Source organism: Borostomias antarcticus, assembly GCF_949987555.1.
Source record: "Borostomias antarcticus genome assembly, chromosome: 9".
Classification (NCBI taxonomy): domain Eukaryota; kingdom Metazoa; phylum Chordata; class Actinopteri; order Stomiiformes; family Stomiidae; genus Borostomias; species Borostomias antarcticus.
Window position 1 is genome coordinate 19,989,467 of NC_140242.1, and position 25,903 is coordinate 20,015,369.

The window sequence follows — 25,903 nt, forward strand, 5'->3', positions numbered from 1 at the left end:
AGCCCCACGTCTGAGTCGTCCACCCCCATTCACTGAAGTATGCACTTCCCTATATGGATCTCAGAAGACATGATTGTGGTAAACCCAGACTCAACCCAAGATCACTTGCCTCTAAATCTATTTCGGGGAGATGCAGACTAAGCAGAAAAGGGTTAGTAATAAGGATCCTCTCTCTCCACCCCTTCCTCTGATAGCATCTCAGCCTTGTTCTAGTCAGTAGTCGACATCCCACGTACGATATACGATGTTCCCTCAGCACAGACATGCTTCTCAATAACGCACACAGACTCAAATATGACCCAGTACCAGCGAGCTGTATGTACATTCAAAATGTTTTATTGATGGCGTAGTGTAGAAAGCTTTTTCTCAGTCTAAGCAAATGTAAAGCTATACACAGGGAAAAAGTCACTGAATTCATGAAAGAAAGCCTTCATATTCACCACCGGAGACATCCTGGAATGGTGCCCTCGCAACGTCAAAACATTCACCTGATTTTTAAGTTTCAGTTGGTGTCAGTGTACATGTATAGGGGTCGATTGGGGCGTAGTGGTAGTGTAGATCAGTGAGATAATTGCACAATATGAATGTCACATTCTTGTTTACTGGAGGTTGTATTTGAATCATTTTAGGACCTGGTGGGGAGGGGATTTCCCATCTCCACTGCCCATAAATACTGATCTGAGAACAGTGCCCCAGCTCCCTCTTCCCATGCACAGGTCCAGGAGATCCATCAACAAGCTGTTCTACCTGTCCACAGACTGGTCTGAGATCAGTATAGCCTGCTGAGGCCAGGAGGTGAATTATGAACATAAGATCTGACAACAGGCAAGCAGTTGATAAGCCACCACAGGACACCTTCCGTACATATATAGTTAGGTCCATACATATTTGGACATTGACATAATTTTCATCACATTCTGGCTCTGTACACCACCACAATGGATTTGAAATTAAACATTCAATATGTGCTGTAAGTGCAGACTTTCAGCTTTAATTTGAGGGTATTTACATCAAAATCAGGTGTAGGACTGACAACAATTTTATACGTGCCCCCCCCCCCCCCCCTTCCTTTTAAGGGACCAAAAGTAATTGGACAATTGGCTGCTCAGCTGTTCCATGGCCAAGTGTGTGTTATCCCCTTGTTATTTCATTTACAAGCAGCAGATAAAGGCTATAGTTAATTTCAAGTGTGATACTTGCATATGGAATCTGTTACTGTCAACTCTCAATACGAAATCGAAAGAGCTGTCCCTCAGTGAAGAAAGCCATCATTCGGCTGAAAAATCAAAACAAACCTTGTACAATTCCGGAATAACATCCTATGCACAAATGAGACAAAGATCAGGTTGTACCAGAATGATGGGAAGAGAGGAGTATGGTGACGGGAAGGAACTGCTCATGATCCAAAGCATTCCATCTCATCAGTGAAGCATGATGGTTTAGTGTGATGGCGTTGGCATGCATGGCTGCCAATGGAACTGGTTCCCTTGTATTTATTGACGATGTGAATGCTGACAAAAGCAGCAGGATAAATTCTGAAGTGTTTCGGGCAATATTATCTGTTTATATTCAGCCAATTGCTTCAGAACTCATTGGATGGTGCTTCACAGTGCAGATGGACAATGACCCGAAGCATACTGCGAAAGCAACCAAAGAATTTTACAAGGCAAATAGGTGGAATGTTCTACAATGGCCAAGTCAGTCACCTGAATCCAATTGAGCATGCATTTCACTTCCTGAAGACGAAACTGAAGGGAAACCACCCAAAGAACAAGCAGGAACTGAAGACAGTTGCAGTAGAGGCCTGGCAGAGCATCACCAGGGAAACCTGGCGTCTGGTGATGTCTATGGGTTCCAGACTTCAGGCTGTCATTGACTGCAAAGGATTTGCAACCAAATATTAAAAATGACAATTTGATTTATGATTATGTTAGTTTGTCCAATTACTTTTGATCCCTTAAAAAGGGGGGGCGTATAAAATGGGTTGTAATTCCTACACCGTTCACCTGATTTGGATGTAAATATCCTCAAATTAAAGCTGAAAGTCTGCATTTAAAGCATATATAGAATTTTTATATTGAATCCAAATGTTTATGGTCCTAACTGTGCGTGTGTGTGTCTATATATATATATATATATATATATATAAACAACAGGCAAAAGATAGAAAAATAGCCGTGTGTGCGAGCCACGGTGTGATCTACGCTGTAGGGAATGTGAGTGTGTGAGTTTAGATTTACGTTTCAACACCCTGCTCGGTCTGTTCCTCCTCTCAGCCCCACTCTCCCACACAACGCCTTCAGAAGCACACACACACACACCCTGCCCCCCCGCCCACCCACCCTGCCCCCCCGCCCACACACCCTGCCCCCCGTCCACACAGGTAAGAGAGGGGGGTTCCAGAGAGTCTGAGGGCCGGAGCGCAAACAAGACGAGAGGAGGAACAGAGGGGCGTGAGCAGAGGTTGGGATCGCTGAGTGATCCTGATACGGATCTGTACCAGAGGTTGGGATCGCTGAGTGATCCTGATACGGACCAGGACCAGAGGTGTCTGGAATGGAGGGGAAACGACAACTCTACCACACCCCGGTCTTCTTATCTTAGAGATTAGACTAGACTTCTACCTCTGTGGTCTTTCCCAAACCCCAACCTCAGTCAAGGAGTGATTCTACTAGTGACCAGGCAGTGGGCGGAGACAGGGGTTGAGTAGTGATAGCAGTAGATCAGACTCTAAATGAAACTCAAAAGAGTGCATAGAACGCAAACAGTAACACAGTAACCCGCCTCCTCTCTGGGACTGTTACACTTCATATTATTATATTACATATATTATATAGATAGAGCATTCTGCCCATGCAACAGAGGGAGGGATTGGGGGGGAGAAAGGAGAGCAGAGATAGATTCTGTGTAAAGCGTGTCTCTGTGACAACAAAGCAGACCAGATTCTAAATAACTTCTTCTTCATATCACAAGACCACAAAGAAGACACTAGAAATGTACAATCCTGCTAAACGTGTGATGGGGATGCCTGGCCGCTGGAGGACCCGGCCACTCATCACCACCACGTAGAGACGCTCATCTGTCATCAATATCGCCATGCACTACAATATACTTACAGCTAATGTCTGGCTTCAATTCAATACAGTACACATAAAACCATAATAATAATAATAATCATTAAAAAAACCAGAAAAACAAAACATTCAATATTCTTCATCCTTTACATATTCTGATAATGTATGTTTTTTTTTTTCTTAATTTTTTGCCGTTTTTTTCTCTTTCTGATTTTTTCTGAAAAAACAAAAACCTGAAGGGCTGGGCTGTAATCCTGCGGAGGTCAGAGGAAAGAGCCCCCCGCCCTCCTCCGCCCCCCACCCCCTCCTCATCGCTACATTGCAAGCTCCGAGAGCTGTTATGTCACCAAACACAGCCCAGCTGTCATCTGAGAGGAGAGAGATGGAGGGATGAAGGGAAGGGGGCAGAGAGAGAGAGAGAGAGGGGGGGGGCGGTCGTGAAAAGGAGGAAGTGCAGTACTGTCGGGGGAGGGGCCTAACCTCTGATACGAGACAAATAACTGGATAAACTTTTTGCGTGCCGCTTCTGTGTGTGTGTGCGCGTAGGAACGCGATCACACCTCATCTGTGACTGGCGGGAAAACAAATGAGCAGGTGACGACAGGTACCGTTGTCTGATCAGGAGCAGTGGTGGATGTGGAGGTGCTGCCCTCTAATAGGGAGGGAGGGAAACACATGGGCCTGTGGCCTGGTTCCAATTAGTTTTTCTCGTCGCTTCCCTTTGCCCCCGACTCCAGGGCAGGGTGTAGTGTAATATGGCGATGGCGTCACCTTGCCCTCAGACAGGACAAGCAGACCTGCCTCAGCCTATCCTGTCCAATAAAAGCTCTGGTAAAAACAATAGATTAGAGGCTAAGAGGGAGGGTCTAAGAGACTATGATGGAACCAAGCCGACAGGTGAGGGAGAGAGATAAGGACATAGAGGAGAGAGAGAGAGAGAGAGACAGAGAGAGAAGCAGAGTAGAGAGGGCAGTTCCATTAGTTCTGCATCTGCTCAAAGAACTTGTAGGTGGGGTTCTCATAACCGTTCTGCTGCATCTTGGTCAGGTGACGCTCCTCTGGTGTGACGGCGGCGTCCACCTGCAACAAACACACACACACACACACACACACACACACACACACACACACACACACACACACACACACACACACACACACACAGGTTTAATACACACACATACACACACACACAGGTTTAATGCACACATACACACGCTCCCTCCCTCACCTCGATGACCCCGTGGTGGATGGACGTGTATTGTTTCTTCCTCAGCATCACCAGGGTGATGACGATGACCGTTGCTATGACGACCCCGCCCACCATGAGCCCGATGATGGCGCCCTTGTTGGACCCGACGTCCTCCGCGAAGAACACCTGTCAAAACGAGAACGTGGGCCGCCAAATCAGAACTCCAGCTGTCAGCCAGAACCTCCAACTGTCAACCAGAACTCCAGCTGTCAACCAGAACGACAGCCGCCAGTCAAACTGCAGGAGACGCTGACAGTATGTGGACTCTGACCAGGTGCTGTAAAGTCCTTTGTATTTTTATCTAGCTGCTCTTGCACTTTGACCTTAGCACTATATCAATTAGCTCCCAGTCCCCTGCTTAGAAAGGAGATGCACTTGTGAGTTCTGGCGAGCAGTAGTACCTACGTTAAAAGCAATTATTGGAAGTCGCTTTGGATAAAAGCGTCCGCTAAATGACTGTACTGTAATGTAATGTATGATGCATATTGTGTGAGCGTTTGCGTACCAGTTTCTGGTGGACCTCGTATCCAGAGCTCTGCCTCTCTTCAGAGTCGACCCGCACCTCTGGGAACTCCTCTGGCTTCAGAGCAGACACTGGAGAAACAGACAGATTTACAACCTAGCCAGGCATACCATGATGAATCAACGCAGCTACGCACGCACACACACACACACACACACACACACACACACACACACACACACACACACACACACACACACACTCACCAGGTCGCGTGGGGAGTCCTCGGTCGGGGGCCGGGCGAGCATCGACAGGCTCAACTGGAGTCAAAAAGGGAAACACTCAAATGACCAGTGTTTGTGTGTTTGCCTGTGTGTGTGTGTGCGCTTATGTGTGTATGTGTGTGATTACACGTGTGTTTGTGTGTCTGTGTGCGCTTACGCGTGTGTGTGTGTGTGTGTGTGTGTGTGTGTGTGCATGTGTGTGCATGTGTGTGCGTGTGTGTGTATGTGTGCATGTGCTTATATGTGTGTGCTTATGTGTGTGCTTATACTGTACGTGTGTGTGTGTGTGTGCTTTTACGTGTTTGTCTGTGTGTGTTACCGTGGTTCTCGGTGTTGGGCTGGTTGAAGCTCTCTGGGTGGATGAATCCCAGGCGGTCCAGGCCGAGGCTCGGGTCCAGGGGGGCGGAGCTGTAGGCCTGGTCTGGCATGAGGGCGTCATTCCCGTAGCTCACCCTACCGTCACTCTGCAGACACACAGCGCATCAGGGGCCTACTGTGAGTGCGTGTGTGTGTGTGTGTAGATTCCTGATAATGCAAATGTAATTGCCAACCGTACTGTGGAGAGGGGATGTACTTCATCTTGATTATTATGTGTTTTTATAGTGTATTACTGCAGTACGACAGACAAATCACTCAAGAAGATGGATGCCGGGCCTTCAGACTGAAAAACAGCCTGCCTGACTCACTCCGGCCATCTTGCTTGTTTGTTTGTTTGTTTTTATGTATGTATGTATGTATGTATGTATGTATGTATGTATGTATGTATGTATGTATGTATGTATGTATGTATGTATGTATGTATGTATGTATCTTTTTTTGAGTTATTGTACTGCAGTTGCATTTGTGTTTCAAGGACCCCCTTGCAAACGAGATGATTCATCGCAAGGGGTTCAATAAAGTTCAGTTAATAAATCACAGGATCTCCTGTTAAAATACGTTTTTTAAAGACGTTCTTCTCTCCCGATAATACACATGTAATTGCTACCATACTGGAGAGAGGATGTAGATTGATAGATTGATAGATTGATAGATTGATAGATAGATCTTTATTTTTGTGTCACTGCTTAAGAGACATTTTCATCACATTAGTACAAAAGTGCAATAATAAAAAGATGTACGTCACCCCCTGGACCAATCAGGAGGTGGGTGTGAGGGGATCTCCTCGGTGCTACAAGGCTTGACCGGAGCTGACTGTCTCCGTCTCCTGAGAATGGGGAAGTGTGTGTGTTCGCTGACGGGGCAGCTAGACCTTTCACAACGTCAAGTGAAAGTAAACCATAACAATATATATGTTTCCCATCTGCAGAGTCAGAGGGTTGAAAAACAGAAGTGATGAAAGGACAACAGCCTCAAGGCACACCGAGCCTTCACACCAAACGCACGCCATCTAGTTCCACAATTGCAACTGCCTCCAGTTGCTTTTTTGTCTGAAGTGAGTCCTCAAGTGCTAATGCACTTTGAGTCAACAATTCTGGTGTGTGTGAGTGTGTCTGTGCATGTGGGGGGTTAAAAAGTGTTTGAATGTGTGTGAGAGTGTTTCTTTCAGTGTATATGTGTGTGTGTGTGTGTGTGTGTGTGTGTGTGTGTGTGTGTGTGTGTGAATGTATGTGAGTGTGTGTGTGTGTGTGTGTGTGTGAGTGTGTGTGTGTACGTGTGTGTGTCTGTGTGTGTGAGTGTGTATGTATGTGAGTGTGTGTGTGTGTGTGTGTGTGTGTGTGTGTGTATGTGAGGGTGTGTGTGTGTGTGTGAGTGTGGGTGTGTGTGTGTGTTTCCTCACCCTCCCATCATTCTGCAGTGAAGAGACTTGCTGGGACAGCTCTGACTGAACTCTCTGCATAAGGACAGCTAGAAAGAGAGATACAGGAGAGAGAGGTGGACGGAGAGAGAGAGAGGGGAGAGAGATATAGGAGAGAGAGGTGGAGGGATAGAGAGAGAGAGGGGAGAGAGAGATACAGGAGAGAGGTGGAGGGAGAGAGAGAGAGAGAGGGGGGAGAGAGAAATACAGGAGAGAGACGGGGGAATACAGGAGAGAGAGAGAGAGGGAGAGAGAGATGGTGGGGCGAAAGTGAGAAAAATAGGGATAGAGAGAAAGAGCAAGAGAGAGGTGGGAAGGGAGGGAGAGAGAGAGAGAGAGAGAGAGAGTGAGAGAGAAATAGTGAGAGGGCGTGAAGCAGGAAGAGAGAAAGTGAATAATGAGAAAGTGTGCTCAGTAATGTCCAGGCGGTCCGTCACCACACCTGGGCGCTGTAGGTTAGCTCCCAGCGAGGGGCAGGGAGGCAGCAGGCGTGCGCGGCCAGTAAATGTGCCAGTAAGGGAGCTGAGCTATATGCGCACCGCATTCTAAACACACACGTCCAGACGGCCAGGAACAAGGCACTCGACACTCACAGACTTGGTCTTGGATATCATTGGCCACGCTGGGCACCTTGTAGACCAGCCCCACGGATTGGTTCATCCTCTCGTCAATCACACGCAGGTGGGTCAGGACCTGGGCGTCAGACGGGTGGGGGGAAGGCAAATGTTAGATGAACCACAAACAATGTTATGTTATGTTATTATGTTGTTGCACAAAAACAGTTATACATCAAAACTGAATCTAGCAATTTTTTTTTCCAATTAATATGTTGTAGAGCATGCCATGACCTACTAATACAAGAAATATGAACCCCATTTGGCCACGGGGGGCGCCACAGCAACTGATTTTGTTTTAGCCACTTTTAAGCATTTTGGCTTTTTATAGTGCACCCCTGTGGCCAATCAGCTTCATCTTTCTCCAGAGACCATGAGGCATGCCCTGGTACCACTCTACCAAGTTTCGGAAAAATCGGCATGTGGTTAGGCCAAAACAGGAGATGAGCTCTCTAGCGCCCCCATTTGGTTTGATCGGGCCAATAATCGACGATTAGCCTTCCTTTATGGGTCTTGATATGCGTACAAAGTTTCATAGAGTTCTGTCTAGCCGTTCAGAACTTATATACCTTCATGTGAAAAGCCATGTCCTCTGCAATATTAATATTATTATTATTAATATTATAATATCATTGGCCCATAGTGGCTTTTTAAATAAACTTTTCAAAGTTTTGCTGAGATGGAACTGTAGACATTGGTTGGTCCATGTAACGTTAATTAGTTTAATTTTATCAATGACGTGAGTAAATAGAATAGTACGTAATTGGTTGAATGGTTAATGTTCTTACAATAGTTGAGCCTTATCCTACGCTGGAGCCTCAGAGTCTATGATAATACACAGATAAACTATAGCTGACTGACTCATACTGATCCTGTGGGCAGAATCACTCACACAACCGCATAGTGAATGGAAAACTTCCATAAAGTCCGAACGGGGGTCGGTTCAATGTCTGGCTATTCTCTGTGCATATAATTACACTAATACAACTGCTCAAGATAAAGACAGATAAATACTTAATCGATCCGGAAGGAAATGTAAGAAAAGCACATAGCCAGATTCTAGGAAGAGAGGACACTATGTCCACCTCTTGATATTTGGCCAGAGTAGGCCAGCCTAGGCCTACTGAAGACTAGATCAAGCAGAAGACTATCAATTTCATTGAACTAACAGTACTGTAACACAGCAATTTTAAAATTGCGAAAATAGTGAAGATATGCTTTGAATATATGTTATGGTGGTACGATTACATGAATATACAGACATAGGACAAGTAGTTGTTTTGATGAATATACATAGTATATTGATGTACTGGGCGAAGATGGATTATATCTTCTGCTAGCTCAACGTAACATTAGCTGACTATGGGGAAAGCAGACAGAAATAAACTGAAATAAGTGCCAGAAACAAGCTGCCGGTGTGATTGATTGATTCCGCTGTGACATTCAGTTCCCTCCCCTCCTCCGGTTAAATGTCGGGACATGCCTACAAAATGTTGTGGTGTTCTGTACAAACCTTGAGAAATTATACCCCTTTATGTGAAAAGCCACACCCTCTGCAATCTTCACTGGCTCATAGTGGCTGTTTAATTCAACTTTTCAAAATTGTGCCAAGATGGTACTTTAGATATTTCCATGCAGATTGGAAAACATTTCTAGGAGATAGATTTTAAGCGTTTTTCCAAAAATTCAAAAAGCTGAAAATCGACATAACCGGAGGTTATATGTTCTTGAGGCAATTTTGTTCTTAATGTGGAGAGACATACAGTGGGCAAAGTTTCATGACTCTAGGTCAAACGAGGCGTGAGATATGCCTGTTCAAAGTTGGCAATTTCAGTCAGTTGTATTGCGCCCACCTTTGGTAAAATCCGGTCCATGGCATCACCCTCTACCACTGTGCAAGTTTTCGTAAAAATCGACCAGTCGGTTATAGGGGCTTCCATTCACTTCCATGGCAGAAGAATAATAATTAAAGCTGCAAGCAGCCTCTACAGCTATTCACAGATGTCCAGCCACCGCCTTGTCCTGCCACCGCCCAGTACAGCGACTGTGCTACGCATACAAAACGTTTGAACCATTTTTGGCCACAGGGGAAGCCACAGTGATCGGTTGCATTTAAGCTATTTTTAAGCATTTCAGGTTGTTTCAGCGCCACCCAGTGGCCAATCAGCGTAATATTTCTCCAGTTACCTTTTAGCATGCCCTTATACTAGTATACCAAGTCTCGGAAATCTCGGCATGGCGGTTAGGCCTAAACGTGAAATTAGCTCTCTAGCGCCCCCACTTGGTTTGATTGGGCCAATAATGGAGAGGTCCCTTTCTTTTATGTGTCCAGACATGGCTACACAGTTTGGTAGTGTTTGGTCCAACCATTGAGACATTATACACCTTTATGTAATAAGCCAAGCGGCACACTCTGCAAACTTAATTGCGTCATACAGGCGCATTTTTGTATTTTTTTTTTTTAAATGTGCCAAGATAGTCCTGTAGTTATTGGGCCCTAGATTGCGTGTACCGAGTTTCATGCAGATCGGTAAAAGTTCCTAGGAGGAGTTACATTTCAAGCGTTTTTCAAAAAAATCAAAATGGCGGAAAATCTACATAACCAGAAGCTACGCTGTGAATACCTAATAAAACTACCAATTACAATAGGGTGCCTTGCACTTAGTGCTTGGCCCCTAAAAAAAAGTGAAACAGACAGTTGAACACTGGTAACTGTGCATTCAGCCTGAGACGAGTTCAGAGACTGAGGAGCCAGGGTCTTCCCCGCTCTCTGGGTCGCACCTGCAGTCGGATCTGAGCGGCCTTCTTGGGGTCGACCATGCGGACGTGCTCGTAGTGTTTCAGCGTGTGCTGTCTGTCCTTCTGCTCCGCACGCACGTACTTCTTCAACAGACTCAGCACCTGGCGAGACTGAGAGAGAGAGAGAGAGAAAGAGAGAGAGAGGGGAGGGGTTGATTACGGTCACAATGATTGTTTCTAATTCACATTTTTGGCAGGCTTTTATCCAAAGCGACTTATAATTATGAGCTGTTGCTGGGATTGAGTGCCTTGCTCAAGGGCACCACGGTACATTAGGAAATGATTGATGGGAAGTCAAGTTGCCTGGCCTGGTCTCAAACCAGCAGCCTTTCAGTTAGATGCTCTAACCACTGGGCTATACATAGAACAGTATAAGGCATTTCAAACGGATGGTTCTCTCTTATTACTGACTCATTCTCTTTGGAAATCGATGGGAATCCTATGTTTGTCAGAAAGGGAAGAGGATTCTTAGAAAAGGATGAGCAATTCAGCAGATGTGTCCGGATGACAGGAAAATAAATGATGGTTCCTCAAAGTGTTTCATTAAGAGATCCGGCACCAATCAAGCCATGGGCACTTATCAAAACTAGTGGAATTTACATGTCTCCTGTACGGCCCAAAAGCATCGACCAGCAAGGTCAACGAGCTGCCTAACAAAACATGCCCAGCGAGGGATCTACCAGGCTGGAGTAGAAGATCTGAGAAGTGCCAAGAAGAGGAAGCTGATCAGTGATGCACTGGAGGGCCGGCCAGCCAGCACCCGGTGTCCTGTCCTGGACCTACATACTGGCCTGGAACTGTCCGAAAAAAATGTCACAAAAAAATTTGCTCCCAAGATGTATGTGTGTTGCAAATGGCCTCAGGTGTACTGACATGTGTAGACTGGCAGACTGTGGCAACCAGGTCTGGAAATTTCAGATGGCCTGTAACTGTCTAAAAAAATGTTCACTCCCATGTCATATCTGTTGCAAATGGCCTCAGGGACACTCACATGTGTAGGCTGGCAGACTTACAACCAGACATCTGCCTCTGAGATGTGTGAAACGTTCAGATGAAGACGTGGAAAACAGGACAATCCCACGTTACATTAGTCATTTAGCATCCGCTTTTATCCAAAGTGACGTACAACAATTGCATTTAACGTAGGTAGTCAGTGTATTACTACTCTCCACAATTCACAAGTGCATCTCCTTTCTAAACAAGTGACTAAGAGCATAATCTTGAGCTGAGGCCAAAGTGCATGAGTAGCAGGGCCATCCAGAGTATGGTAAGGGTAAATACTTTCCATGGCAAAATTAAACACGATGCATGTTGTCAGTACAGCTGTTGAATGGCAGCGGAGTGGGCTTTTCTCGTTTTTGACTGCTCTGAAACTACTCTGCAGAAAGCACAAACTCTTGACTAGTTACACAGCCACTTAAGAATGCACAGATGCCGATACTGGTATCGGTATTGGGGCCGATACTGTGCCCATGTTACTGAGTCATACCGTCTCTGAAATTCGACAGCCCTACCCTAGGTGTTAGCTTGCTAAGTAACTAGAGAATGCGATGTTGCGCTGGTCCTACCCGCGGAGGGCTGGCCTGCAGGCTGCTGAGGTAGTTCTCCAGGGCCAGGCGGCGCCGGCTGTTGAGCAGAGCCTCCACCCGGGCCATGTGGGTCTCCACCAGCTGCTGCCGCTCCCCGGCCGCCTCCTGCTCCAGGGCCTCCACCTTCTCCTGGAAGTGCTGCCACACGCACACACACACAAACGTCAGGACAGTCCAGTACAGCTCAGTATGAATACACACACACACACACATCAGTACACCTTAGTAAGCACTTACACACACCTGTACATACACAAACAAAAATACACACACAAACATAACCATACACACACAGGAACGGCGGGTTACCTGGATGACGGCCTTCTTGTCGGCGCGGGGGAGGCTCTTAGCCTTCCTCTCTGCCTCCTCCCACTCCCTCATCACCTAGGCGACAGGGGGACACGACAGCACAAGCATCACCAGCGATTCCTCCGCCCTCGGTGGTGCTCTCTACCGCCGGCCGCTCCGCCCACGACCACCCAGCGCTCCGCAGGGGCCGCCTCCCACCCACAGTAGAAGAAGTAGCTTTGAAAACCAATGGTTCTGGAGCCTAGTGGCCCACAGGATAGGAACCTATCTCCTGATTCCTTAGCGTGAAGCAGCTTGATGTACAAGTACACCCCCCTGGACATGACGCTAGTATGTCGCAGGGACTTACCCCCAATCCAACCCTTGATGCTGAGTGCCAAGCAGGTAGGCATCAGGTACCATTTTTTATAGTCTTTGATATGACTTGGTCGGGGATCGAACACCCAACCTCCCAATCTCGGGGCGGACACTCAGAGCTGGTTCAATGGCCTCCCACCCATACAGGACATTAACTTCCCTGCGCTGCCCAAAAGAGGCATGCGATGACATCAAATCAAACTTTATTTGTATAGGGCATTTCATACACAGAGGCAACACAATGCTCTCATCATCATCACGACGGAAGGCCTCCAGACTCAAAGGCCGTTTGTACCCTCGTGACGAGAGGCTCCCGAGCGACCGGTCGGTTTATTTACGGCCCGTTTTTACTGGCTACGTGAGGAGGAGAAGGTCTCACGTGAGTATTTCACGGTACAAGGTACCAGTATCTCTTGTTTATGAGACGAATAAACCGCCCTGAACAGACAGAGGTCTCGTAGCCTTGCAAAAGCTTGATTATTCAGCAGCTGATGTTGCCTTTCTTTTCTCAAGCAAACATAAATGAAAGCACACGCACACACACACACATGTAGACACACACACACGGCCGTACCTGGGCCATTCTGTCGCGGTGCTTGGCCTCCAGACTCTCCTTGGCCTTCTGGAAGTCGGCGTGCTCGTTGTCGTCTCCAGGGGCCTCCAGGTAGCGGTCCACAGCGTCCACCACCTCCGCAGGCCCGGCCGGGGCCAGGGTGGGCACTGGGGGGTGGGTGGGGGGGGGGGGTGGAGGGAGGAGAGCAGGGATGGAGGGAGGGAGGGAGGGAGAGAGAGAGAGGGTGGAGGGTGTAGTGTAAGGAGGTGATGGAAGACAGGGATGGAGGGATTAGACGAGGGGAGATAAACGCCATTATATATCTGGTGACTGGCTACAGCCCACAGACAGAGACAGACACGCACAGCGAGATAGAGGGATTAAGGTCAGCCAGTAGGACAAGGACAGACAGAGATGGCAGCCTGGCAGGTTAGAACAGGCCTCACGCTGAGGAGCATCAGCTGACCAGAAAACGACAAGAGCTGATTAGTTCTCTGACTGAGCCTCACTGATAACGATGATAATGTGAGATTGTGTGTGCGTATGTGTGTGTGTATGAGAAAGACTGTGTGTGTGTGTGTGTGTGTGTGTGTGTGTGTGTGTGTGTGTGTGTGTGTGTGTGTGCGTGTGTTTGCGTGTGTTTGCGTGTGTGTGTAGCTGTGTGTGGGTGTGTGTGTGTGTGTGTGATGCGGGAGACTGGAGATAAGATCAGTGGACCAACTGAGTCAGATCAGGGCGATGCTGTGTCATGCTCTCCTGAGGAATGGGATTAACTGGGCGGAAAGTCCCAGAGGAGGAGCAGACAGGCAGGGAAACAGAAGGCCTAACCCTTCTGACCCTCCTACCACACACACACACACACACACACACACACACACACACACACACACACACACACACACAGGTAAACAGACAGCCTGAACCTACTGACCCAACTACCACAAACACACGCGCGCACACACACCACACACACACACACACACACACACACACACACACACACACACACACACAGGGAAACAGACGGCCTGAACCTACTAACCCTACTACCACACACACACACACACACACACACACACACACACACACATACACAAGCATTAAGAATTAACCGGGGACATGTGGGACATGTACCGACCAATATCCAGAGACTACTGAATTGTCTCTAGCAATAATTTGGTACACAAACGCTTAACAGATCTCCTTCATTACTAGTCCCGCCTCTCTAGCCCATTATCTCTAATAGGATTGGTGTGTCGTTTCTTGCTAACGCGTGAGAGGCTGGCTGTAGTATCTGGGTGAATTTTGGTTGCACGGCTACAAAGCTCAGAGCCTCCGTCAACACTACAGTTCTGTGCACATAAATACAGGACGGATTGCATCTCGTATTGATTCAGTATTGAAAGTGCATTTTATTTTTCAATACGGGACAATCCCGTATTAACGACAAGGACTTGCCTACCATTAAAAACCCAGCTAGATTGGAGCCATGAAGGCTCACTCACCCACTGAGTTGCATAACATTAGTAAACAAACCAGACATGTAACGTTTAGGTAAGGTTTTGAACCATATCAGTTGTTATCAATTAGTATGCAGCAAGCGCACATGTAGGCCAAATGCACGATCATCAGTTCAGTAGGTTAAAGAACCAGCCATCAAGATAATCAGATCTGACTGTAGCTCAGATCCTTTTGATTTTATATAGTGCAAAAAATTTGATTTCACATACTGTATAGGGCAATCTTTTTTTACATTTTATACAGTCCCAAAAAAAATCTCAGCTCAAAGCTCAAATCAAAAACACGCCCTTGACACGCACACACACATACACACGCACACACACACACACATTAACAAGTTAAACACTGCTGATTCATTGAACACACAAATTCATGCACAGATAAAAATTGATAGTGAGAAAAAGGTAGAGCTCAATAAAATATGAGCTCTTTAGCACACACACAAATTAGCACGTTCAAACACTGCCTGACCACATAACACGCGCGCGCACACACACACACATATTAGCACGTTCAAACTGCCTGACCACATAACACGCACGCGCAAGCACACACACAAACTACACATCTGTGGCCAGGCCTAGTATCAGACACAAATATTGAGACACGCCTATTTTACAGTGCTTGCACGCATGCACACACACACACACACACACACCAGACCTGAGTCCAGTACTACTATTCTACATACCACTCAAACACTTTCATACATTTTTCTGTGCATGACTCATCTAGTCTGGACCAGAAGCCCCGCCCACCTCAAATCCAGCTGGCAAACTCATTGGAAGTATTTCACACAGTATTTCCAAAAAGGGGGGAAATCCGCACTCTTGAATACATTTTAACTGCTTTTAATGCACATATACAGCAAGACGTTGGTAAACGCTGACGTTGAAGTCGTAAACACTGATGAAGGCCGGAGCGCCGGAACGCGTCCGTTCATCGTCTCCCCCCTTTTTGTTAAACGTTTGTTCTAGAAGTCCATGCACACACACACACACACACTATCTGACGACATAACCTATCCGCCGTTGCGGCCGAGCTAGTTAGGTGCGGGAGCGCAGGAGCAAGAAAATGGTTACCGGGGGTTAGGAGAGCGAGCGAAACGGCGAGTGGGTGAGAAAATGGTGACCATCACAGCCAGGCGTTAAGACGCGTTAGTGTGTGAGTGAGAGAGTATTTTCCACCGGGGGCATCCACTAGGAGGAAAACAATTCCGGTCTCGTCCCCTGCTAAAGTGCTTTGTGTGCGGGGTGTGTGTGTGTGTGTGTGGGGGGGGGGGGGGGGGGTCTCCTCTGCTGGGACTTACGCATGCTGCTGCTGCAGACTGACAGGCAGTACTCCTCCGAGTCAAAGTTATTCCTGTTGCCCCCGCAGCCCCCGAACAGGAAGGGGGCGCAGCGGGCCTTCTCTGGCACAAAGTACCAGCGCCTCAGCATGGCGTCGCAGGGGCCCGAGTCAGCGCGCGCCCAGCACACCTCTGAGAGACACACGCGCGCACAGACACGCACACACAGATACGTACACATGCGTACAAACAAAACGCCAACTCACACACAGGGCACAGCAAACACACACACACACACGCACACAGGAGGACAACAACACAACAAAGGAAGACACAGCCTGAGTGTGTGTGCGCGCACGGTTGCACGTCTCTCTCCTGACGAACCCGGACCAATCCCAGGCTCTCTGCTCACTCCTCCGACCAATCAGAAACGCGCGGTGTTGACCAGCCGACCTCTCTCCCTCCCCCTCACCTCTCACGACCTCTTCCACGGACTCGGTGGTGGTGGTGGTGGTGGTCGTCATGGCGACGTTAGACGTGCGTTCGTCACTGTCTCGCTCGTCGGTCGTGTCGTCGTCTTCGTCGTCGCCGTCTCCGTCCTCATCCCTGTCGAAGGCCTCCTCCTCTTCATCATCATCCTCATCGTCCTCAGTGGCGGCAGGCTCTGAGTCCGCCTGGCGAGGCAGGCTGGGGGCAGAGAGACAGCGTGACTGTGTGTGAGTGTGTATGTGTGTGAGTGTGTGTGAGAGTGTGTGTGTGTGTGTGAGTGTGAGTGAGTGAGTGAGTGTGTGTGTGTGTGAGTGTGTGTGTGTGTGAGTGAGTGAGTGAGTGAGTGAGTGAGTGAGTGAGTGAGTGTGCGCGCGAGTGTGTAGCACGGCGAACCTGCTGTCCGTGTATTCTGTCTCGGCTCCGCCCCACCAGACGTCAGACTCCTCCCCCTCCGGCTCCGCGCTGTCCGATTCGCTCTCTGCCTCCGCCGGGCAGCACACAAACTCCACCCCTCGGAAACGGTCGATACCACACGGCAACAGCATCCCGTAGTCGTGGAGATTCATGGAGCGGTCTCCGCAGGACTGGTCGTCAAGACAACGATGAGTTAGAGACCCACTGTTGTTGGTCCAGAGACTTTCCTTTACTGCTGTTCACAGCGTATAGTGAACGTACAGTCAACGTACAGTCAACGTACTTTTCTTTTTTTCTGTATTGTTGTTGATGTATATTTTGTCATTATTATTATTATTAGTTTATCATCACTCTTATGTATTTATGTTCCTTTCTGTATTATATTTTTGTGTTCTTTACAACACTCTTTGGAGATCATTAGGAAAAGGCTCCACATAAGCTCACGGGCTCAAGGGTTTTTTGCCTCTCCCTGCACTGTTTATTAAGTTCTCTGTCAATTTTGTAATTTTTAAAATTTGTGCGAAAATAAAGAAAAACAAATAAATAAATAAAAATGTAGATGACCAAATATCACAGAGTAGAGGGAAGCACAGAAGTGTTACCCATACGTTTCGGCCCTGGGTGGGATTCAAACCCGGGTCTCCTGCAGGACAGACGCCGTTTTAACCAACTAAGCCACCTTTTTGTCGGCGCAGGTGGATGGTATTTATACTGGGGGAGTAAGTTTAACCAACAACTCACTACCTACTGGGGGACTCATGACGACTGTTTCACTCGGTTACACTATCTGGATAAAGACCGGTTTCAGACAGGTGTGTGTGTGTGTGTTTCTGTGTGTGTGTGTGTGTGTGTGTGTGTATGTGCACGTGTGTGCATGTGTATGGTACCATTAGTGTTTGTATGTAGTATGTAGCACATTGCTTGAGTATAATGTGGCTGAGTAAATTCCTGAGTATGTAGTAAGGTCCATGAGCGGAGCTAGTGGGTGTGCAGCTGCACCAGGGCCCGGGACTCAGAGGGGCCCGGGACTCAGAGGGGCCCGGGACTCAGAGCGGCCCGGGACTCAGAGCGGCCCGGGACTCAGAGCGGCCCGGGACTCAGAGGGGCCCGAGACTCGGAGGGGCCCGGGACTCGGAGGGGCCCGGGACTCGGATGGGCCCGGGACTCAAGATGGGCCCCGGGACTCAAGATGGGCCCGGTACTCAAGATGGGCCCGGGATTCAGAGGGGCTTTTAGAGTGGCTTTGAGCTGTGAGGGGCTTTCCTAAAATAATGTGGTAGACCGCAGGCCCGAGTCATGGAATTATAGCTTAGCCCCGGACCGGCTGGGCTCCACCGGACGACCCAGTCACTCTACTAGTAGCTACTCATCACCTCATCATCATTTTTTCTGTACGCAACGCAAGTCATTATTCACTTGCTGCGCATAACGTTAGCTAAGGTCGCACGTCGCTGAGCCAAACGTTAACATTGTTCCAGCACTGCTGATAATTTAGAAGGCTGGCTAATAGTTTGCAGTGCGGTAGGTTATTGAACTCAAGATGCGATTGCGACATGCCGCCGCGTGTGTGTGTGTGTATGTGAGTGTGTGTGTGCGCGTGTGCAGACAGGCACAGTGTTTATTTTGTTTCTTAATCAAACAACACCAGGACCGAGTGTACAACCCACACGGTCTGAGTAGTGTTCAGTTAGCCTAACTCTTGTAAGTACCACTGCTGTGCAATGCAGTGGCTATCTGCGTGTTTTCTGGTAGGCTCTCTCAAATACTTTGAATTTGTGTGAAGTAGCCTAGGCTTGTAAGCCCCGCAGTTAAGCATGCAGGCATATGTGTTTTTAAGTGATGTTTAGCACCATAACACAACAGTGGAAGCTAAAGTGCTTTTTTGGAACTTGGCTTGTCCACCAAGTACTGTAGGCTTTAGGGGGAGTGGCCTGGTTGTGCGCTCTGCACCAGGGCCAGGGAGTAACTTGTTACGCCACTGGTAAGGTCGAAGCGGTATGTGTTTGTGTGTGCGTGTGTGTGAGCCTCACCTCCTTAGCCACAGTGTGCCAGTGCAGGTGGCTCTCACACTGGTCCATGCGCTCCTGGTGCAGGAACTTACACTTGTCCGGAACCAGCAGAGCGTCGCTCACAAACTCCCCAACTGTGACACACACACACACATGCACGCACGCACACACACACACGCACGCACACACATTAAATCATGAATCCTACATGAGTATTACACACGCACATACCTGCACATGCACACACACACACACACACACCCCGTACGGTAACAGTGCGGGGCTCACCCAGGCAACGGTAGGGCACCACGATGTGTGTGTGGTAGCGACACTGCTTGCGGCCCTTCTTGCACCAGTTCTGGATGGTGACTGGCTGGTTGGCCTCCACCACGTTGGTGATCTGGAGCTCTGGGTACACCTGGAGGCAAGTACAGGGTTAGTATAGACAGGGTCAGGGTTGGTCCAGATAGGGTCAAGATTGGTCCAGACAGGGTCAGGGTTGGTCCAGACAGTCAGGGTTGGTCCAGGTAGGGTCAGGGTTGGTCCAGACAGGGTCAGGGTTGGTCCAGATAGGGTCAGGGTTGGTCCAGATAGGGTCAGGGTTGGTCCAGATAGGGTCAGGGTTGGTCCAGACAGGGTCAGGGTTGGTCCAGATAGGGTCGGGGTTGGTCCAGACAGGGTCAGGGTATAAACAGGGACGGGGTAGGACCTTACGTTACATAGTGGTTACTATAAAAGGATTGTAATTATCAAAAGCCTTAGTATCAACTCTTCTCCCTCCCTTCCTCTCTCCTCTCATCCCCCCCCCCTTGCTCCTCCTCTCCTCCTACCTCCTGACAGTACTCCAGGATGCCCTCCTTGGTGCTGATGCAGCTCTTGGTTCCCGAAGGGTCCGACTCCCACTTCCCCGTCTGGACGTTGACGTGCATGTTGAGCTTCCAGCAGAACATGGCCACCTGGGGCTCGGCGAGCATGCCCACTGCATCCTCCACCGGGACCTGGAGCAGGAGAGGGGGGAGGAGGGGAGGAGAGGAGGAGCAGGGAGCGGACCCAGAAGGAGAGTAAGAGATAGAGAGAGAGCAGAGGGGAGAGCAAAGAGGGAGGGAGAAGGAGGAGGTCAGAGATTGGTTAGTCTGGAGTCAAGCGCCACAAAACATGGGCAGAGGGGCGGAGCCAGCGCATTACCCTACCTTTCAAGTCCAGCTGTATTTGAACATTATTTCACCGGGAGCGTATAGTCGGGGCTAAATTAAAAACTCATTTAGGTAATACGCTTTGCTGTTTGTGTAATAAAAACCTCAGTGAAGTGAGGGTCACTGTAACGTGGAAGAAAGTCCAAGTAAATCACACCTTGTGTGCCAGATATGCTACTGAAAGCTCGCTAGAGTGCAGGACTCGTTAGCAATACTGGAAAAGTGGAAATCTGTGGTCAGTCAACAATCAGAGGCCAAATCAGCCTCTCCGCACAGCCCACTCTCATTGGTGTCCACGAATATCCCAGGAGTTCTTTCCATAGAAAGGGCTTCTGGGTACTCAGAATAGAGATGGGAGGGAGAGACAGAGAGCCAAGGAAGCGCTTTCTCACCTCAATACCCCCCTGGAACTACGGACCTCTGGCGGTAACTCTCCGTGTTCACACCAAAGGGGCCGGGTCTACAGGCGGGTTCGCGGGGGACTTTATACGCCTCCAAAAAGACCCCGTTTGCGAGGTAGTACTCTTGCTGGAGGGGACAGTGCTTTATGGGTGTGGCGGCAACGCTGAACATTTCTGATTGGCTGAGTAGGGAGCCTACTGGAAAAGTTTTATTTCTACTGCCCAAAAAAAAAACTTTTGTCGTTTGGCGATCTCTTTTGATTTTCCAAATACATTTTCTAAAACAGAAAAATCCCACACATGTGAACACGAAACTGCTTTCCTAGTTCAATATTGTTGTAACTAAGATATCTGATGGAAAAAATATTGTTTCCAATTGACAGAAATCCAAGAATTAGTTATTTTCTCTCTCTCGCAACTGCCTTGATATAGCAGGCTATAGTAAGCAGGCGAGTCTCTTGTCTCCTCAGCGCGCGGGGAGAGAGATCCTACCTTCTACCCCGCTGTCTGAATGTGATGTGCATGGGGTGTTCTAGGGAATAGAGAGTTCTAGGGGATTTTCCCCCCAGGGGAAAAGTACAGGGGGGTTTGAAAGCGCCTGCTGTCAGTGAACAGGCGTAAACATTCATCCTATATCCACATGTGATGAATTACATAAAAATGATGTAAGAAAGAAAAATCAACTTAGCAGGAAGTCAGCAGTTTATTCGTCCCCCATGATCAGATTTAATTCAAGCTTCCATCATGTCCAAATGATCCGCTAGCTCTCTTCTCTCTCTCTCACTCACACACACACACACACAAATACACACACACACACACTTCCATTCCCCTCTCTGTCGATATATAAGGATTAGTGTGTTTTAGAGGGTCAGAGCCTCTGTGGATCATTGTGTAACGTCAGTGCCCATTTCCGTGGTGATTAAAAAGCATTAAACAGTGAGTGCTGTAAGCCCCTGAGCCAGACAGAGCACTCCACAGAATCACCGGCAGCAGCTAGTAAAGACCAGAGCAGAGAGCAGAGAGCTTGGCACGCACTACCTGCTGCACAGCACTTCTGTCCACGTGTACCAATGAGTTCTACAGTTAGTCAATGGGGAGTGCTGTGCACATCACCCAAAAGAAGAGAGAGAGAGAGAGAGAGAGAGAGAGAGAGAGAGAGAATTGGCAATACTTGAAACATCTACTGGCATGCTCTTCAAGTATTGAAAATTGAGGGGGAAAAAATATTGAGAGATGGGAGAGGGAAAGATATACTCATGCGCTTTGGCTTCAGCACTAGATTATGCTCTTAGTCACTTCTTAAGAAAGGAGATCCACTTGTGAGCTCTGACGGGTAATAGTACACTGACTACCTACATTAAAATGCAATCACTCTAAGTTGCTTTGGATAAAAGCATGTGCTAAAATGACTGTAATGTAATGTAAATGAAAGAGAAAGAAAAAATAGAGAGACAGAGAAAAAGGAAGAGTGAGAGAGAAATGGAGGAGAGAGAGAGATGGGAGCTCCTTCCTCCTAGAACCCCTGCGACCTGGCCTCCCCCCCTCCTGTCCACTTGGCTGACATCACAGCCTTCTGGGGTCATTGTACCTCCGAACAAAAAGAGGACAAAACACAATGGGAGGAAGTCTGACAGCAGCTCTCAGTCTGCTCCGCTCTTTTGTCTCCCAGGCATCGGGGAAAACGACGGACGCCGCTTAACGCAGGGCCGTACGAGCCTTCTGTTCCCCTTGAAACCAACAAATACATTTTATAGTTGAGGTCTGCACTAGATAAAAACATCACTGCGTTGATTCATTGCTTTAGATGGGAGCATGAGGGTTTCGATCAAAGACCGCTCCGCCCTCCTGTCTCATCCTGTGTCTGTCGTGCTTGGGGAGAAAGGAGGAAGTGTGTGTGTGTGTGTGTGTGTGTGTGTGTGTGTGTGTGTGTTCATAGCCGTGTCCTACGATGCCAACCAACCCTGGCTGGGTGTGATGATGAAGGTCACCGGTAACACATGATGTAGTCCTCTCAGTCTGACTCCATTATCTTCACAACAGCACTGGTACTTATAGCGATATCGCTCTGACATGCAGGCTTGAAACCAGGCTAGTGACCAAGCAAACTAGCTACCAGCCTCCTGACGGTGGCCCCGGGGGAAGCAGCACAGCTGTGATTGCTCTGTAGTGATGAACATCATGTTTAAGTCTCTGGACGGCCCCTCTCTTCATAATTCATGCGCTGCCGTCTATTTGCGGAGGTCCATTGATGTTCATAATTAATGATTTGTACAGATGTGTGTTTAACTTGAGCTGTCTCATGGGGATGTGTGTGTGTGTGTGTGTGTGTGTGTGTGTGTGTGTACACGCGTGTACAGTAAATGCTGCATCCTAGTGTTCTGTTATTTGGCAAAGGATCCTACAGTCTACTGGTCAAAACATTACAATATTTTTACATATCCTTGTATATCTTCAATATCATGAGCTGTAGGTCTACAACATGGTGAATTCAAGTTTTAGATTAGAATAAGATGTAATCAACATCTTAAGGCACTCCAGGAATGGAACATTGGCCATCAAAAAAGGGCAAAAAAGCGAGCTTCCAATTCTGCGGTTTCGCACTGGTGGGAATAGCTGGATAGCTAGCGTAGCCTAGAGGACTCATAGCTTTCATTACGAGTTTATTGCGATGTAAGCAACTGTATCGCCGTACCACCGCAATAGCTCTGACGCCATCTTGTTGGTGTCAAACCACATACTTTATTTTCCTATCCCTCCTCCTGGAGAGACGGAGCGCAGCCACGGGATCATGCTCCTGCAACATTGTAGCATGTTCCTCTCGGCGTCACTGGACAATAAACAGTGCAGCAGATAGCCTAGAGATACGCCTATTGTTGCAGATAAATACTATAGAAATGTTGCCGATAAACATATCTACGTCTGCAACACTGTTGATCGTCTGCGACGCTGGATGCGATGCCATGTTCTAATAAACTATCTAAATATGAATCCTTATCTCATTAATTGACCTCTAAAAAGGCTATCTTTCACCTCTAGTGCTTATTAGGCATACAGCTAATGGTAACACCAATTAGGTTAACACAACGTAGCCCTATTAGCTTATTAGGCCTACGTTAGTTGGCAATTAAATCATCTGGTTAATCAAGAAAACACATAGGCCTACACTTGAGACCAAATCTGCGTTTATACTACATCACTATCAGTTACATACATGCATGATGGGACGCTGATATGACTGGCCTTGTCTAAACCATTAGCCACATATCATTAGTCCACAGCATTCCACTGGTCCCAGTAGGCCTGGGATGTTGGGCCAACTTGGCCAACAAACCGTTTGTTTCACCGACGAACTGATGTTGTTCCTGTCGCTACAAGCCGATTACTTCGACAGGGCAGGGATGTAGACCCTAGACTGAGCCAACATTTATGTCATCATAACATCTTAAAACAACTTCGGTAGCGAACCGAACTGTGTGAAAGGCTTTGGCATGAAGGAATTTAATAGTCTAGACCAGTAATATAATACTATCGTATAGAAAGTGATTTTAATTCTGCACAAAGCCTAACCAATTGCATGCAGAGATAAAGTAGCTCGCCGTCGACTGCATTATCTGTCTCGCCTTAGCCTAAACCTCGGGTGAGGAGGAAAATGGATTACGGAGCCTAGTAAACTACATAATAGACCAGCTACGCATTCGTCTACTGTAATTTCTCACCTCAGAAGACAGCGTCAAGGTCGCCAACAACAGCAGCATAAATGCCGTTCGCTCTCCCATGGCGTTTGCTCTATGTTAGGGCGTCCAATGTTGGTAAATTTTCGGTCAAATTCGCGGTGTTTGAGGCGCTATGTCGTTAGTGTGTAGGCTTCTCCCGTTAGATGGTGGTGTTTGTTGGGAGGATGATGGAGGAGCAGACGAGAGCGAGGCTGGCCAGCTGCTCGGGAGCCGGTCACCTGACTGGGCCAAGCGGCATGACATAGGGATGGGGAGGAGGGAAAAACGGAATGACAGATGGGAAGACGTGTGTGATGAACAGGATTTATAAAATAGGCCTACGTGGTACAAATTGCAATAGCATAGGATGCTACCTCTTATCAGACAAATCTAATAATAGCCTAGATTTAGGCCTATTAGGCTGCATAGCTCTGTGAGGAGATGGGAATGTTTTTGTATGACAGACATTGTTAGGCTATTGCTCAAAGTCACTATGCCACATAAAATTGGTAGGCTAGGCTAATTTACCCTGGTTTTTATTACCTGCCAGGTAGGCTATGGCTAGCAGAGTAGCCTAGTGCCATCTAGTGGAGAGTAGGCTACACTGTCTCCTATGCCTACGTCTTGTGTCGGATGTATTTGAATTCCATAATAGGAACTGTTTAATTTGACGAATTTGGCTTTAAGTTTATAGAATTGCACCGTTTCTTTTTCTCACTTGAAGCGTAGCTTAAGTATATAGGCTATTATAGGCTTAAATATAGGCTATTTCCCTATACTGTCGCCTGGGTTCGTAGCCTGTGTGAGCGCACTCGTCGAGTATGTGCCCCCCTTATAAGGATCAGGAAGTCTACGTCAAACCCCTCCTGACAGCAGGTTAGACGAGCCTACTTTACTTTCACTATGAATTTAGCGCTCTCCGGTGTAGGATTACATGACAGTCGCACAGTAATTGCTGCCTCGAGAATATGAAATCTTTCAGGTAAGGATTATGATATAATGATATATATATTCCTGCTGAACACCTTAAATATAGCAGTTACTATGCTATTACTATTGCTATTACTATGTACTGGGTACGGTGTGGGACATGATATCAATAATTCCAACAAGAGTGTTGTCATGATCTGTAGAACCAAAGAGGACACATTTCTAAAATGTCCTGACTTCAAATTGTCTGCTAGTAATCTTGGGGTCTGTAATAAGGTAAAATATATTGGACATTTTATTACAGAACCAATGACAGATGATGATGATATTAACTATAGGCAATGCCGCAGATTGTATGCACAAGCAAACACGCTCTCATTTAAGTTCATGTGTGCAAATGGAGTGAAGGTGTCTCTGTTCAGAGCATATTGCACACCACCTACTGTTTAATGCATACTCGTGATCAAACTACAAAAAAGCATGCTTGTTGAGACATCAAGTAGTATAACAACACCATGAGAACATTACTCAAGAGACAGTTAAGAGACTCAAGATGGAGCAGTGCAAGTGAAATGTTTGTGGCTGCATGTGTTGATACTTAAAAAGCTATTTTAAGAAATCTCATGTATACATTTATTTGCCAGCTTAATGACTCTGAAAATGTAATCGACTTGGTTTTATCAAACCAAGACAGAGTACTACTTTAGTACTACACGCTACCAATCCAAGTTGTGGAGGCACTGGTACAGGTATCTTCTGCGAGACATTATTTTAAACCATGATCTTTTTTTGTATGTTATTCATTGTATTGTATGTTGTGCCCTGTTATTTATCTGAGTCTGCAATAAAGTTT

The 25,903-nt window shown here is 47.4% G+C and overlaps 1 protein-coding gene across 2 annotated transcripts; it reads right to left on the reverse strand.

Annotated features, from left to right (window-relative positions):
* Window positions 1–2,369: 2,369 nt before the first annotated feature.
* Window positions 2,370–24,309, reverse strand: appb (amyloid beta (A4) precursor protein b). 2 transcript variants are annotated; one of them, XM_084443313.1, is made up of 18 exons: window positions 24,124–24,309; window positions 19,641–19,808; window positions 19,099–19,228; window positions 18,832–18,944; window positions 16,781–16,971; window positions 16,371–16,585; window positions 15,920–16,090; window positions 13,111–13,256; window positions 12,180–12,254; window positions 11,850–12,008; window positions 10,264–10,392; window positions 7,462–7,561; window positions 6,851–6,918; window positions 5,393–5,537; window positions 5,056–5,109; window positions 4,832–4,920; window positions 4,306–4,452; window positions 2,370–4,154 (listed from the first exon to the last, which is right to left on the reverse strand). In XM_084443313.1, exons 1-18 carry the CDS (start codon window positions 24,181–24,183, stop codon window positions 4,053–4,055), a joined length of 2,262 nt encoding a protein of 753 aa, XP_084299439.1. In that variant the 5' UTR covers window positions 24,184–24,309; the 3' UTR covers window positions 2,370–4,052. The 2 variants fall into 2 exon arrangements, with proteins under 2 accessions (XP_084299439.1, XP_084299440.1); XM_084443314.1 differs by lacking the exon at window positions 15,920–16,090.
* Window positions 24,310–25,903: the final 1,594 nt, after the last annotated feature.